This window comes from Oncorhynchus nerka, linkage group LG20 (assembly GCF_034236695.1).
Source record: "Oncorhynchus nerka isolate Pitt River linkage group LG20, Oner_Uvic_2.0, whole genome shotgun sequence".
In the NCBI taxonomy this organism is placed as follows: domain Eukaryota; kingdom Metazoa; phylum Chordata; class Actinopteri; order Salmoniformes; family Salmonidae; genus Oncorhynchus; species Oncorhynchus nerka.
In genome coordinates this window covers 40,633,794-40,650,258 of record NC_088415.1, presented here as the reverse complement: position 1 = coordinate 40,650,258, position 16,465 = coordinate 40,633,794, and the positions used below count along the sequence as shown (strand labels likewise).

At 44.4% G+C, this 16,465-nt stretch overlaps 2 protein-coding genes across 3 annotated transcripts; one reads left to right on the top strand and one right to left on the bottom strand.

The window, feature by feature from the left end:
* The first annotated feature begins 1,755 nt into the window (after positions 1 to 1,755).
* gpr182 (G protein-coupled receptor 182) lies at positions 1,756 to 5,811 on the top strand. Its single transcript, XM_029622578.2, has 2 exons — positions 1,756 to 1,965; positions 3,837 to 5,811. The coding sequence occupies exon 2, from the start codon at positions 3,840 to 3,842 to the stop codon at positions 4,923 to 4,925; it is 1,086 nt and encodes a 361-aa protein (XP_029478438.2). The 5' UTR covers positions 1,756 to 1,965; positions 3,837 to 3,839; the 3' UTR covers positions 4,926 to 5,811.
* Positions 5,812 to 7,551: 1,740 nt separating this feature from the next.
* Positions 7,552 to 13,236, bottom strand: LOC115102526 (zinc finger and BTB domain-containing protein 39-like). Of its 2 annotated transcripts, XM_029622575.2 has the most exons (3): positions 13,151 to 13,236; positions 10,607 to 12,260; positions 7,552 to 10,395 (listed from the first exon to the last, which is right to left on the bottom strand). In XM_029622575.2, the coding sequence occupies exons 2-3, from the start codon at positions 12,221 to 12,223 to the stop codon at positions 9,448 to 9,450; spliced, it is 2,565 nt and encodes an 854-aa protein (XP_029478435.2). In that variant the 5' UTR covers positions 12,224 to 12,260; positions 13,151 to 13,236; the 3' UTR covers positions 7,552 to 9,447. The 2 variants fall into 2 exon arrangements, with proteins under 2 accessions (XP_029478435.2, XP_029478436.2); XM_029622576.2 differs by having other exon boundaries at positions 10,607 to 13,235.
* Positions 13,237 to 16,465: the final 3,229 nt, after the last annotated feature.

The following is a 16,465-nucleotide window of genomic DNA, read 5'->3' as shown; positions in this document are numbered from 1 at the left end:
TATACATTCCGTTGTCAACAAAACAATCTCTATCCTCTATCTTGTTAAGTGTGTTCAGGTGTGTTGGCCAAATAGGTGTGGCCAATTAGTGAATTACTGAACACAATTAACAAGATGGAGGGCTATGGAAGAAATTTTACTTTTACCCCTTTTTCTCCCCAATTTCAAATCAAATTGTATTTGTCACTTGCGCCTAGTACAACTGGTGTAGACCTTACAGTGAAATGCTTACTTACAAGCACTTAACCAACAATGCAGTTCAAGAAATAGAGTTAAGAAAATATTTACAAAATAAACAAAAGTAAAAAATAAAAAGTAACACAATAAATTAACAATAACGAGGCTATATACAGGGGGTACCGTTACCGAGTCAACCGGGGGTACAGGTTAGTCAAGGTGATTTGTACATGTAAGTAGGGGTAAAGTGACTATGCATAGATAATAAACACCGATTAGCAGCAGTGTAAAAACAGAGGGGTGGAGGGGGGGCATTTGATTAATTGTTCAGCAGTCTTATGGCTTGGCGGTAGAAGCTGTTAAGGAGCCTTTTTGACCTAGACTTGGTGCTCTGGTGCCGTTTGTTGTGAGGTAGCAGAGAGAAAAGTCTATAACTTGGGTGACTGGAGTCTAAACAAGTTTTGGGGCCTTCCTCTGTTCTTCGTGATATAATTGGTAGTTACAGTCTTGTCTCATCGCTGCAACTTCCGTACGTACGGACTCGGGAGAGGCAAAGGTCGAGAGCCATGTGTCCTCCGAACACAACCCTGCCAAGCTGCTCTGCTTCTTGACACACTGCTCGCTTAACCCAGAAGCCAGCTGGACCAATGTGTGGAGGAAACACTGTGCAACTGACTACCGTAAGTCAGCTTGCAGGCTCCCGGCCCGCCACAAGGAGTCGATAGAGCGCGATGGGACAAGGAAATCCTGTCCGGCCAAACCCTCCCCTAACCTGGACGATGCTGGGCCAATTGTGCACCACCTTATGGGTCTGCCGGTCACAGCCATCTGTGACACAGCATGGGATAGAACACGGGGCTGTAGTGACGGCTCAAGCACTGTGATGCAGTGCCTTAGCCCGCTGCGCCACTTGGGAATGGAATGTTTTCTAAATGTTCTGAGAACATGACTGTAAATCGAACCATGAGGAAACCTGTAGGAAGCGTTATGCTGAAGTACTGAAATTCCCACCTAAGAAACATATGTGCTCGCTGGGTATCCTGCACCAAGGTTGTATGCAAAAATCAAGGTTTCCCAAAGTCGGTCCTGGGGCCCACCCTGGGTGCACGTTTTGGTTTTTGCTCTAGTACTACACAGCCAATTACAATAATCAAAGCTTGAGTTGGTTATTCAAATCAGCTGTCTAGTGCTAGGGCAAAAAACAAAACGTGGACCAGGACCGACATCGGGAAACCCTGTGCAATAGGACAACCACACTCTCACCAAGCTCTAAGAAACACATGGTTCTCAGAACATTATGTGCTAATGTTATGTGTTGGGGTGGGAGGTAGCCTGGCAGGTAGGAGCACTGGGCCACGGTCACACTGACCCCAGTGGCACCCTACTCCCCATCTAGTGCACTAGTTTTGACCAGGGCAAAAAATATGTTGCACTAAATGGGGGAAAAGGGTGCCATTTGGGACATAGGCAGCCCCACAGCCATCAAGGCTTTCCTGCCCTGCTCTGCACCACCAAGTCCCACCCCCATTTCTTAGGATGTCCTGTCAACTCTGGCTCTGAGGGGACAGGACAGGGGGATGAATGAGGGGAGGAAAATGCTTCATCTAGTCTGCCTAAACTAAGCACAGATTCTCCAGGACCCCAGAGCCAGTACGGTCTTCTTGCTCCTCCAAGCCACAGCTAGCTTCCCAAGCAGGCAGACCAAGAAAACCGCCTGCCCAGAGGGACCTTCCCTCACCACCCATCATCTATTGCCAGGCACTCCGCTTCGCAGCACATCAGGATACTGTATGTATGACTGTATTGCTTCCTCCTGTTCTTGTTGCTATATTATTATGATTACTAAAGAGGAAAACAGAAGATAGAATATGCATACCATAGTGTCTGATATTTTCTCAGGTACTGTGCCTTCAAAAAGTATTCTCACCTCTTTACTTTATCCAAATTTAGTTGGATTCGATTTAGATTTGAGACACACAGGATCCCATAATGCCAAAGTGGAATTATGTTTTTGGAATTTTTGACAAATACATTTCAAATGAAAAGCTGAAATATCTTGAGTCAATAAGTATTTAACCCCTTTGTGATGGCAAGCCGGAATAAATTCAGGAGTATACACGTGCTTAACAAATCACATAATAAGGTGCATGGACATAATAAGGTGCATGTGTTCAGTAATAGTGTTTAACATGTTTTTTTTTATGACTACCTCATCGCTGTACCCCACACATACAATTATCTGTAAGGTCCCTCAATTGAGCAGTGAATTTTAAACACAGATTTAACCATAAAGACCAGGGAGGTTTTCCAATGCCTTTCCAAGAAGGGCACCTACTGGTAGATAAAATAAACAAATAAAAAAGCAGACATTGAATATCCCTTTGAGCATGGTGAAGTTATTAATTACACTTTGGATGGTGTATCAATACACCAATTCACTACAAAGACACAGGCGACCTTCCTAACTCAGTTTCCAGAGAGGAAGGAAACAACTCAGGGATTTCACCATGAGGCCAATGGTGACTTTAAAACAGTTGCAGAGTTTCTTAGCTGTGGTAGGAGAAAACTGAGGATGGATCAACAACGTTGTAGTTACTCCACAATACTAACCTGATTGATACTGTAGAGTGAAAAGAAGGAAGCTTGTACAGAATTAAAATATTCCAAAACATGCATCCTGTTTTTAAACAAGGCACTAAAGTAATACTGCAAAACATGTGGTAAAGCAATTAACTTTTTGTCCTGAATACAAAGTGTTATGTTTTGGGCAAATCCAATACAACGTATTACTGAGTGCCACACTCCATATTTTCAAGAATACTTGTGATTGTTAAGAACTGGGATAAAGAATAAACAAAATGGTGCTTAAGTGCAGACAAAATCCTAGAGGAAAACCTGGTTCAGCCAGACACTGGGAAATTAATTCACCTTTCAGCAGGACAATAACCTAAAACACAAGGACAAATCTACGCTGGAGTTTCTTACCAAGAAGTCAGTGAGTGCTCCTGAGTGTTTAAAGTTTTTAGTATTTCTCTACATCTGCTAAATATCTGTGTGCGACCAATAACGTTTGATTTGATTTGACTTGAATCTACTTGAAAATCTATGGAAAGACAGGAAAATGGTTGTCTAGCAGTGATCAACAACCAATTTGACAGAGCTTGAAGAATTTTGAAAAGATTCTTGAAAAGAGACACCCCCAGAAAGACTCGCAGCTGTAATCACTGCCAAAGGTCATTCTACAAAGTATTGAGACAGCTGTGTAAATACTTATGTAAATGAGATATTTCTGTATTTCATTTTCAAAGAATTTGCCAACATTTCTAAAAACATGTTTTCACTTTCTCATGATGGGATATTGTTTGTAGATGGGTGATAATTAAGGCTGTAACACGACAAAATGTCTAATAAGTCAAGGGGTATGAATACTCTCTGAAGGCACTGTAGATTTAAAAATGATTCATGACAATTCTATGGCGAGAAATGCTCCTCACATCTCATCTTTGTAGGCTACATTAGCAAACTCATAAACAAGCCAGAAATCCATGTTTGAACAATCCATGTCCTCCACTGCTTACGTTATGTAACGTCGGACTATTAACTGATTAGCCCAATACTAAACTCCTAACACAGCTAACAATTTCCTCTGCATTCAACAGACCATGAACGAACACGACTTCCACAACTCCTCGTTTAATTTCTTCAATGGCACACCGTGGTTCGTCTACGAGTGCACCATCAGTCTGGATAAGGACTATCGGCGGATCGCCTTGTTCCTTCTCTACCTGCTGCTGTTCATGGTGGGGCTGGCTGAGAACACCTTGGTGGTGTGGGTCAACTGGCGTCGGCGCCACTCGGCCAACGGCGTCTTGTTCTGTGTCATCAACGTGAGCCTGTCGGACCTGATGGTGGTTCTGATGATGCCCTTCTTCATGCTGGAGGTCACCATGGACAAGGTGTGGCTGTGGGGCCGCTTCCTGTGTAAAGCCACCCACCTCATCTACACAGTCAACTTCTACAGCAGCTCCTTCTTCCTGGCCTTCATGACCCTGGAGCGCTACCTGTCCCTGTCCAGGCCCTCGTCTCCCGCCTGCTTCCCCGTGGCCAGGCGTCGCCGCTGGCTGCTCTGTGGTGCTCTGTGGTTCTTCTCCCTGTTCCTGGCTCTGCTGGAGAACTTCCACGTGGACCTGCTGGAGTGGGACGAGCCCGGCTGCTACATGCTGCCAGACTACATTGAGTGGTTCGTCTCCATATCCTTCCTCTGCCTCATCTTCCAGTTCCTGGTCCCGGTCTCCGTCATCGTCACCTGTAACGTGCTGATCGCCCGGGCGGTGCACTCCGCTCCAGACGTGCAGGGAAGACGGGATGTGTGGCTGGTGCATGTGTACTCCCTTGTGTTTGTCCTCTGCTGGCTGCCGTACCACATGGTCATGTTCCTGATAATGGTGGATGATCTGGACCCTCACGTGTTCAGCTGCAACACAGTGGAGGTGCTCTACTTCTCCTTCAGTGTGGTCCAGTGCCTGTCCCTCTTCCATTGCATCGCCAACCCAGTCCTCTACAACTTTCTCAGCAAGAGCTTCCGCAACAACCTGATCAATGCTGTGGTCCACTATACACCCAGGGAGGACCCAGGAGGGTTGAATCCCCAAGAAACTGCACCCAAAGCAGGAGGACCAGGCACAGGGAAGAAGGAACGCAAGCTTAGCAACATGAGTACCAGCCATTCTGACGTTGCTGCCTCGTAGAAAAAGGAAGCATCACAGTGTCACATTGAGACTTAACTAGCCATCATCACTGAAGGACAATGGAGGAAAGGAAAAAAATCACTTCAGAACTGTTACTGAAGCGTGTGCTGCTTTCACAGGCTAAAAGACAGGGCACAAGACACGAAGCCTCCTAATAGTCTTTGCTGTTTATGACTTGAGTCCAGATTGTCCACCCTACTTCCAAAGGTTGCACTTGCACACTCCCTGTCATGGATTTTTAAGCATTTGATTAGTGTAAGCATTGCCTGGAGGGAGTTTCCGTCATTGTTAAATCCAAGACAGGGAGTGTGCAAGTGCGCACTTTTGGAGAAGTGTGGAGATTAGGGATGCAGCCTTGGTCACTAAGCAATAGTCATGTAAATTATAGGCTGACAAACACTCAGTGTCCCTCTCATAATCTGTCTCCCATTTTTCTCATCATCCAGTTTTTCAGCCCATCAATGTTGTAAACAGAGGAAGGAAGGAAACATTTACAGATTTCTTTCCATCTTTAAACTCCCACAGGAACTTATGGCACCAATGTCTAGGAACTTCTGGAGGACAGAATTGCAGTCATTACGTCACAGGTTGAAGAGGAATGCTTCCTCGCAAACAAACATTTCTCTGTGCAACACAGATAAGATTGATCCTTATAACTACGGAGCATAAAAAAACTTTTAAAATGTTGAACTGTAACAGATAAATGTTAAACAATTTTGATTACACAAACATATATACACATCTTAATTTCCACACAGTGACATCCATATTTAACAAATGTTCTGATTCTATTTGACTATATATTTTTAAAGCTACTGAATTTGTAAATGTGTTGGATGCTGAATGACGTCACCTGTTACATTCAATAAAAGTATTTCAAACAGAATGATTGTGTATTATTAAAGTCAAAAGCTTGTCCTTTTGAGGACTTCTCAATAGGGACAACACTATGAACATCTCATAGTATTACTATATGGGTTGGTATCCTGCTATCCCAAAGGAGATTCTCCACTGAGCTTGCTTTTTAGTCCAGGACTGGGCTTATTCTGTGTCTGGGAAACTAACCAAAAAAATGGAATAACTTTTTATTGTGTGGTAATAAATACACAAAATCCAAATTATTTTAGTTGAATACTGGCCTGTGTTTGCTTTCACTGGGAAGTCCAGAGGGAAAGGTCCCTTGGTTTAATGATGTTGACATGATGATCAGTGGAGGGAGGAAAGACATATGGCACAATGGGAGGAAGCAGCCTACCTAGAGCAGAACAGGGTTCTAGTTTAAAAGGTCACCTATCCCTGAGGCAGGAACTAGATAAACGCTTTCAATTGTGCATAACTGCAGTTGCATCATTAAAATGTGATGACGAAGGTAGTATTCTGTGGCAGTGGACATCATAACATATTAAATGCAATGAAGAAGAATCAAGCCTAGGTCTAAAAGTTACAAGATAATGGGATTCTCAAAACATTTTTCTGTTTACTTTATTCTTTACAGAACAAGAAATGACACTGAACACAAATATAAATGCTATATACAACAATGTCAAAGATTTGACCGAGTTACAGTTCATATAAGGAAATCAGTCAAATTAAATAAATTCATTAGGCCCTAATCTATGGATTTCACATGACTGGGAATACAGACATGTGTCTGTTGGTCATAGATACCTTTTTAAAAAAGTTTAAAAAAAAGAGTTGATCAGGCTGTCATTTGTGGCCTGTGGAATGTTGTCCCACTCTTCAATGGCTGTGCGAAGTTGCTGGATATTGGCGGGAACTGGAACACGCTGTTGTACACATCAATCCAGAGCATCCCAAACATGCTCAATGGGTGACATGTAATTGAGCATGCTGAAACATGAGGTGATGGCGGCGGATGAATGGCACGACAATGGGCCTCAGGGTCTCATTACGGTATCTCTGTGCATTCAAAATGCCAACGATAAAATAAAAATGCAATTGTGTTCGTTATCCGTAGCTTATGCCTGCCTGCACATACCATAACCCCACCGCCACCATGGGGCACTCTGTTCACACTGTGAACAGAGTGGCCATCGAAGGTGAGCATTTGTCTACTGAAGTCGGTTACGACGCCAAACTGCAGTCAGGTCAAGACCCCGGTGAGGATGACGAGCACGCAGATGAGCTTCCCTGAGACAGTTTCTGACAGTTTGTGCAGAAATTCTTTGGTTGTGCAAACCCACAGTTCCATCAGCTGTCCGGGTGGCTGGTCTGGTTACACGTAGTCTGCGGTTCTGTGGCTGATTGGACGTACTGCCAAATTCTCTAAAACGATGTTGGAGGCAGTTTATGGTAACGAAATGAACATTAAATTCTATGGCAACAGCTCTACTGGACATTCCTGCAGTCAGCATGCCAATTGCACTCTCCCTCAAAACTTGATACATCTGGGGCACTGTGTTGTGTGACAAAAATGCACATTTTAGAGTGGCCTTTTATTGTCCCCAACAAGGTGCAGCTGTGTAATGATCATGCTGTTTAATCAGCTTCTTGATATGCCACACCTGTCAGTTGGACAGATGATCTTGGCAAAAGAGAAATGCTCACCAACAGGGATGTAAACATATTTGTGCACAAAATCTGAGAGAAATAAGCTTTTTGTGAGTATGGAACATTTCTGGGAACTTTTATTTCATGGGACCAACACTTTACATGTTGCATTTATATTTTTGTTCAGTATAGATAATGGAAAACGTTCATAGTTTGCACTAAAAAAGTACATACAAATTACAATTAAAAAACAGCATTAATCGAATAAAACGTTTCATAATGAGGTAAGACACCAAATAGAACACAAACACGAGTTACGTTTAAAAATCAAATCCAAAGTATGCAAGTCTACAGAGCATAATGTGGTGCTTTTGAAATGCTGGAAGCCATCGTTTGTTTAGTTCATATAATCTGATCACTAATACATACAGTCTACATGAACCACAGTATCATGTTTGTTTTGTTCATATCATCTGATCACTAATACATACAGTCTACATGAACCACAGTATCATGTTTGTTTTGTTCATATCATCTGATCACTAATACATACAGTCTACATGAACCACAGTATCATGTTTGTTTTGTTCATATCATCTGATCACTAATACATACAGTCTACATGAACCACAGTATCATGTTTGTTTTGTTCATATCATCTGATCACTAATACATACAGTCTACATGAACCACAGTATCATGTTTGTTTTGTTCATATCATCTGATCACTAATACATACAGTCTACATGAACCACAGTATCATGTTTGTTTTGTTCATATCATCTGATCACTAATACATACAGTCTACATGAACCACAGTATCATGTTTGTTTTGTTCATATCATCTGATCACTAATACATACAGTCTACATGAACCACAGTATCATGTTTGTTTAGTTCATATCATCTGATCACTAATACATACAGTCTACATGAACCACAGTATCATGTTTGCATTATAAATAGTCTATCACTAAAGAAGTAAAATGCTTGGAGGAAAACATACCTAAATGGTTTCCAAGGGAACTGATACATTAAGGCCACATTCATTGGTTGCAAAGTACAGTATGACTGGTCAGGTACACTTACTGGTCCAATGCAGACTTTTTTTTATCTCAATATCAAATCATTTCTGGGTAACAATGAAGTAACTTACTGTGATTCTTTTCAATTAAAATGGTAAAAATAAACTAAAATAGCTTCTTAGCAAAGAACAATTTCGCAAGCAATAACTTTGCTAGGACTGTCTGAGGGGAACACTGAAAATTAGCAGTAATTGGCAGAGAGGTTTGGAACTTTTTCTTATTGGTCTATTAAGTAATTTACCGTCTGGTGATGTCACCAGGCAGGCAAAAACTCCATCCCACTAAAACAGGCTGGAATTTCAGGTCGTCTTTTCACAACCATAATTGTCCCAATTTCACAGTATTATTCCAACCACATGATGTGGAAATATATATAAAACACAGGGAAATGACGTTTTTGACTGCACTGGGCCTTTAACGCTTGGTGCACAGTGGTAAATATGGTGTTTCACTCAGACAGACACAGACGGTCCATCATGTGTTTCATATATAAATGAATACATGGTGCTTAACTGACAGAAAAACACCACTTTTTGTAAAGCAGAGTAATAGTACACTTAGGAAAATGTTTGACTGCAATTTAGGAAAATCCAACTGACTTGAAGACAGCTTGCAAACAGTAAACGGTAATAAGTCCTTCCATAGACAACAGTGCATATACTGCCATCAAGTGGCTAAACTACTTCCAAGGAAGATGTCCTTTACGCTATGCTACAAAACAGGTCTCTTCCATCCAAAACACCATCTCAAACACAGACATAAAACAAGTTAAATGCATTCTACAAGTCTATAGATAAGGCTCACAAGCAGAGAGAAAGAGAGAGAGAAGAGGAGGAGCATGACAGACCAGCTCAAAGACAAAAAAAGACGTTGGAAATAAAAGTGAAAGCGAGATGAAGGTAGAAGGACACCAGAGGAGTAGCTGATCAGGTGTCCAGGGCGGGGAGGGGTTCTTTGGAGTGGTCATTGTACATGAAGGTCTGCTCTATGTTGAAGTCTGGAGGCAGGTGGTCCTTGTGGATCTCCATGTGGGAGGACACCAGCTTGAGCGTGGAGAAATACAGGCCGCAGACAGTGCAGCGGTACATGAGCGCCCCGTCGTGGGTCTTCAGGTGGCAGATCATGGTGGAGCGGCCTCGGAAGAACCTCAGGCACACCTTGCACTGGTACGGCTTCTCCCCAGTGTGAATGCGCAGGTGGTAGGTGAACTCGCCAGAGTGGGCGAAGCGTTTGCCGCAGAAGCGACAGCGGTACCATTTCCCCCGGGGAGTAGCGGCGCCCATGCCCAACCCACCCATGCTAGAGGAGTTCCCATTGGACAGGAGGCCTGCGGAGAAGCCAGATGCCAAGGCCCCCTGAAGCAGCTTGTCTGAGAGGCGGAAGGAGCCCATCCCCAGGTCTAAGCCCATGTTGCCAAGCTTCCCCAGGCTGCCAGCCTCCAGGGGTGAGGAGGAGGAGCAGGAGTACTCCAGCTGGTCAGCCTTACGTTTCCCTGTCCACCCCTGACTGCCCTGTCCCTGGGGCTGGGTCTCATTGGTGTGAAAACTCAGGTGGTACTGGAAGGCTGTGCCAGAGCGGAAGGTCTGTGGGCATAAGAAGCAACGAAGCTCCTCCTCTCCCTCTGCCCCGGCTGCTTTATGAGCCCTCATGGCCTCTCTGTCAGTTTCTGCCTCCTCGGCATGCAGGGCCATGTGTCTGTCCAGCAGAGGGCGATCCAGGAAGCCGCAGGCACAGAGGGGGCAGGAGTAGACTGGCAGGGAGAGGTGGGTGAGGGCGTGCCACAGCAGGGCACACAGGGAGGGCTGGGGTAACAGGCACACACCACAGCTCAGTGACTGGATAGACACGTGACTCAGCAGGTGATCCCTGATGACCTGGTTGCAGGAGAGAGACAATACGATATGTCAACAATACAAGGAGGGACAACACACATCTTCAGGTGTCTTAGCCACTACAATGCAATAGGTGTACTCTTGAGTTCAGTGAATTTGTTTGAGCGATGTCAGTCTATATTTCACCATTGCCATTAGACAAAACACGTGCCAAATCACCCAGGAAAAATGAAGCAAATCAAACCACACTGACCTGGAAATCCTTGGTGAGGGTTTTGTTACAGACGGCACACTGCAGCTCCCCATTGTGCCCCTGGGTGGCGGTGTGGAGCTGACTGGGGAGGGTGTACCGAGCAGCCGCCTGGCGTCTGTGGCGTACCAGCTTGGCCTGGCTGCAGAACTGGAGATGACACATGTCACAGGAGAACACCACATGGGACAGGGCGTGGGTGATGCTAGCCCCGCGGTCCCCGGGGAAAGATGCCCCACACACCCTGCAGGTCCCTGTCTCAGTGAGGTGGGTCTCCGCGTGGGCCCCCAGTGCAGCAGACTCTGTTAACAGTTCCATCCCACAGGCTTTACACGCCACCATACCCGACAACTGGCCAGGGTCCACTCCCTCTCTGCCAACCACTGCTCCATTCTCCACACACACAAAGTCCTCATCTTCTTCCTCCTCCATGTAATTCTCGTCATCGCTCAGCTCAATGACATCTTCAGCCAGGGGTCTCCACTGGTCTTCTCCTCCGTCAGTGACTTCTTCGTCTCCCTGCAGCTGCTCTCTCTTTTCCTCTTCATTCTCCCCCCCTTCGAAGATGACCCCTGTGTGGCCAGAGCTAAGCCCACCCACCCCCCCCAACTGCAGACTGTCCAGGGGGTCTCTAAAGGAGGAGGGGGCGCAGGGAGCCTCTACCCCACAGACCACCCTTCCTAGCTGGGCTGACGAGTCAGGGAAGGAGCAGGCGTCAGACACACATGGAGTTGGAGAACCAGCTCTACTCCCACTAGCTACCATCTGTTCCTCCACACTATTACCAACCATGTCTCCCATCACCACCTCCACGCCCTCCTCAGTCTTCAGCTGCAAGGGAAGGAGAAGTCCTGGGGTGGCCCCAACAGCTACAGTGGAGAGACTACCTACTGAACTCTGCTGATCTCCAGCCAGCTGTATCTGTTTGTCTTCGGCCATCTGTCCATAGCCCAGGTGAGACTGCTCATCCTCTGCTTTGAGAGGCAGGGACAGAGTGGCTGTGTGTCCACCACCCCGGCCCAGCCTGGCCACCCTGCTGCCCTGGGGGAGAGGGAGAGGTGATGGTGCTGACGCCGGGGTAGGAGCAGCCGAGGGACCAGCAGATGACGACAGAGAGGAACAAGATGCTGCAGACGACGAACACATTGATGACCCAGCTGCAGCAGCAACCATGTCAGAGTCCAGGTCTCCATCCGCCACACAGTCTGCAGACCCTGAGCCCAGCTGCTGCAGGTCAGGGAAGGTAGTGTGACAGGCTCTCACCAGCTCTCTCACCCCCAGTCTCTCTGCCAGCTCATACAGCACCCCTACATCTATCAGGTCTGTGAAGATCTCTCCGGTGTAGATGAACGTCAGCACCTTCTCAAAGTTGGCCGGGGACACAAAGTCCAGAGAGTATGTTGTCTTAGCTCCGGCTCCAGAGGTTCCGATCTGTTTCCCCCTACCTGAGAACAGGCTACGAAAGTGTGTCCCAGCGCAGGCGAGCACCGCACGGTGCACTGTGAAGGAGCGACTCCCCACCTGGAGGATGACATCACAGAAGAGGCGGGAGAGACGGCAGTGATTGAGCTCGGTGAGGAGGCCGGCGGCATGGCCTAAGCCCTGCAGCCGTATCCTCATCTCTCCCTGGCAGTGTCACTCACAGCCTAGAGCCCAACTATGAGAAGATACAAGGGGGGGGGAATACTTAAGTAGTTTTGGGGGGAATATGTACTTCACTATTTACATTTTTGACAACTTTTACTTTAACTTCACTACATTCCAAAATAAAATACATTTTCCTTCATACATTTTCCCTGACATCCAAAAGTACTTCTTATATTCTGAATGTTTAGCGAGACATAAAATTGTCAAATTCACAAGAGAACAACCCTGGTCATCCCTACTGCCTCTGATCTGGCAGACTCACAAAACACTTAATTTAATTTTGAAAACAAGAAAATTGTGCCACCTGGTTTGCTTAATATAAGGAATTTTAAATTATTCACACTTTTGATACTTAAAGTATATTTTAGTAATTACATTTACTTTTGATACTTTCACTCTAGTAGTATTTTACTGGGTGACTTTCACTTTTACTTGTCATTTTCTGTTAACTTTTACTCACGTATGACAATTGGATACTTTTTCCACCACTGGTCATTGCCTAACTCATTCTGCAACAGTAACAGGACTAATAATAAACACTTTCTTTTTGCAACGTCCAATAATAAGAGCCAATGAGTGATTGATTGGTTAGACTTGCAAAGGTGGAGTGCAGCTTTGTCGCGCACGTGCTCGTAAACCAACTATTTAATACGTATTTAACTAACATGCAATTATTAGAGACCGAATACATCAGAAACACCAATTGGTAAAAACTAAGGAAACGTTTAACCTTTTAAGTTTCACTGAATGCTAGTTTGCTAACGTTAGCTATAGCCTAGCAAGGTAGCTAGCTGCACGTCACAGTTTTCTACCAAATGCAAACCTATCAACACCTTTCTACAAAGACGGATAACGCCGCTCATATGGCAAATAAAGTTATGTGTATAATATATTATTTACCAACAGAAGGTATTTTCGACCATTTAGCTAACGTTTTCGCTAGCTTAAAGCCAGTAGTCGCATAACAATGACGTAAATAAAAGAAGGCCCCCAAACAGGAAGAGGCCAAGCGAGAAAAATAAAACGAGAGGGTTTACTCTGTTTCCACTAGATAGCACAGCCACAAAGTCAAAATTATATCCTAAAAAATTATGAAAACCAAAATTATATTTTTGGCCTTTAGGCATAAATTAAGCAGTGTGGTTGAGATTAGGGTTAAAGTTCTGGTTAGGTTTAAAATCACATTTTAAGAAGATAAATTGTAGAAAGGCTATGTACAGGGGGTACCGGTACCGAGTTTATTGGTTAGTCAAGGTAATTTGTACATGTACAGTCGTAGCCAAAAGCTTTGAGAATTACATATATTAATTTTCAAAGTTTGCTGCTTCACTGTATTTAGATATTTTTGTCAGATGTTACTATGGAACACTGGAGTATAATTACAAGCATTGCTTAAGTGTCAAAGGCTTTTATTGACAATTACATGAAGTTGATGCAAAGAGTCAATATTTGCAATGTTGACCCTTTTTTTTTCAAAACCTCTGCAAGCCGCCCTGGCATGCTGTCAATTAACTTCTGGGCCACATCCTGACGGATGGCAGCTCATTCTTGCATAGTCAATGCTTGGAGTTTGTCTGAATTTGTGGGTTTTTGTTTGTCCACCTGCCTCTTGGGGATTGACCACAAGTTCTCAATGGGATTAAGGTCTGGGGAGTTTCCTGGCCATGGACCCAAAATATCGATGTTTTGTTCCCCGAGCCACTTAGTTATCACTTGTGGCAAGGTGCTCCATCATGCTGGAAAATGCATTGTTCATCACCAAACTGTTCCTGGATGGTTGGGAGAAGTTGCTCTCGAAGGATGTGTTGGTACCATTCTATATTCATGGCTGTGTTCTTAGGTAAAATTGTGAGTGAGCCCACTCCCTTGGCTGAGAAGCAACCCCACACATGAACAGTCTCAGGATGCTTTACTGTTGGCATGACACAGGACTGATGGTAGCGCTCACCTTGTCTTCTCCGGACAAGCTTTTATCCAGATGCCCCAAACAATAAGAAAGGGGATTCATCAGAGAAAATGACTTTACCCCAGTCCTCAGCAGTCCAATCCCTGCGCCTTTTGCAGAATATCAGTCTGTCCCTGATGTTTTTCCTGGAGAGAAGTGGCTTCTTTGCTGCCCTTCTTGACACCAGGCCATCCTCCAAAAGTCTTCGCTTCACTGTGCGTGCAGATGCACTCACCTGCCTGCTGCCATTCCTGAGCAAGCTCTGTTCTGGTGGTGCCCCGATCCCGCAGCTGAATCAACTTTAGGAGACAACGTTTGAACCGCTCTCCTTGAAGTTCTTGATGATTCGATGAATGGTTGATTTAGGTGCAATCTTACTGGCAGCAATATCCTTGCCTGTGAAGCCCTTGTTCAAAGCAATGATAACGGCACGTGTTTCCTTGCAGGTAACCATGGATGACAGAGGAAGAACAATGATTCCAAGCAGCACCCTCATTTTGAAGCTTCCAGTCTGTTATTTGAACTCAATCATGATGACAGAGTGATCTCCAGCCTTGTCCTCGTCAACACTCACACCTGTGTTAACGAGAGAATCACCGACATCAGCTGACACAAAAAATGCGAAAAGCAAAAAGCAGGAGAAAGGGGAAAACTGTTGGAAAACATACAAGACGAACTGACACAGGGGTAAATACACTGGGGAAAATAAGCGACACCTGGAGGGGGTGGAGACAATCACAGGGACAGGTGAAACAGATCAGGGCGTGACACTGTATTCTTAATTCATCAACATATTTCAAGAGTAAAGGCTATCCAAACCTGTTTTTATCGTTCATACATATTTTCCTTACCCGAAAATTAACCTGGTCTATAAGCATTTCCTATTATTCTCTGCATAAATCCGAGACACTTAATTTAATATGATATGTTACGTTTCGTATGGTATGTATTCATTTGTGGAAGTCCATCAGCCATTTCATATGATATGTTATGAATTACAATTCGTATAATAGTGTAACGACCCTGGGTTTATACGCGCGGAAATCGACTCTGCCGCACGAGCATGCTTTTGCGCCACAGTCGATAGCGTGCCAGACCTCGGGCTCGAAGGTCGAGGGTTCGAGACCTGCTCCCTGCTGTTTCATTACAATATGTTACAAATTTGCAAAATATGTTATGAATATGCAAAAAGTATGATATGTTACAAATTCTAGCTAGGTGGCTAACGTTAAGTAGGCTAGGGGTTAAGGTTAGTGTTAAGTCTTTAGGAGTTAGGTTAAAATCAGGGGAAGGGTTAGCTAAAAGGGTTAAGGTTAGGGGAAAGGTTAGCTAACAGGCTAAGTAGTTGCAAAGTAACTTAAAAGTACTTTCGTTTTTTTGCCTTGAGTAACCATCTCTCTTATGTAACCATACCAACATAACATATCATACTAATTTAAGTATCTAGCATTTACATTTACATTTACTCTAGTCTATGAGACCAGGCTGCAAATAATTTTACAAAAATTATATTGGCCAGCAAGTGGGAGGGTTTTCAGCAGCAGTGGCATGTATTCATGGATTCCAATGGAAGCCAGGCTTCCCCAAAAACTTTACAAAGAAAAAAACATTATTTTATCTTTTGTCTCTTTGTGTTTCTCACTGGAGAAAGCATCCGCGTGAGCGAAACATCGTCCCTCTGTCTCTGTATGTGTAGCCCATCTATCTGATGCTGTCTGGTCAAAAAGGGTATGATATTGTTCAATGCCTGCAGCATTGAATGCAAGGGAAGCCAGCGAGGATTTGGACCAGCGAGGATTTGCAAGGGAAGCCAGCGAGGATCTGATAACATGTATACAATAATAGCCCATCAGCGTTGCGCTAAACTGAGTGAGCTCAACTGTGAATGGTCCTGGCCCACCCCAAAAAATAAAAAATCGCAGCACCCCCAACCCCAAACTACTTCCCACAGTTCTGGTTTTGGGTGGAGTTCTAAGAAATTAAGGTGTGGTGGAGGTGTGTACAGATAAGACGTATTCACACCAAAAAAAGTGTCAAGGGAAGCCAGTTTGGATTTGGCCTCACACCAATCAAGCCAAGCATCATTGACAGAAAAAAATTGAATTGTTGCATTGTTGTCCTCTGGTGGCTAGCTAGTTAGCTAAAAATGTCAATTTTCTAAATTAGCCATGGACCGAGATAGGGATTTGGACTTAATTCTCCATACTGGCCAATGATTTAATGGGAATTCTGATCCAATCATGAATTCAAACATTGTGCATCTGGCCTGA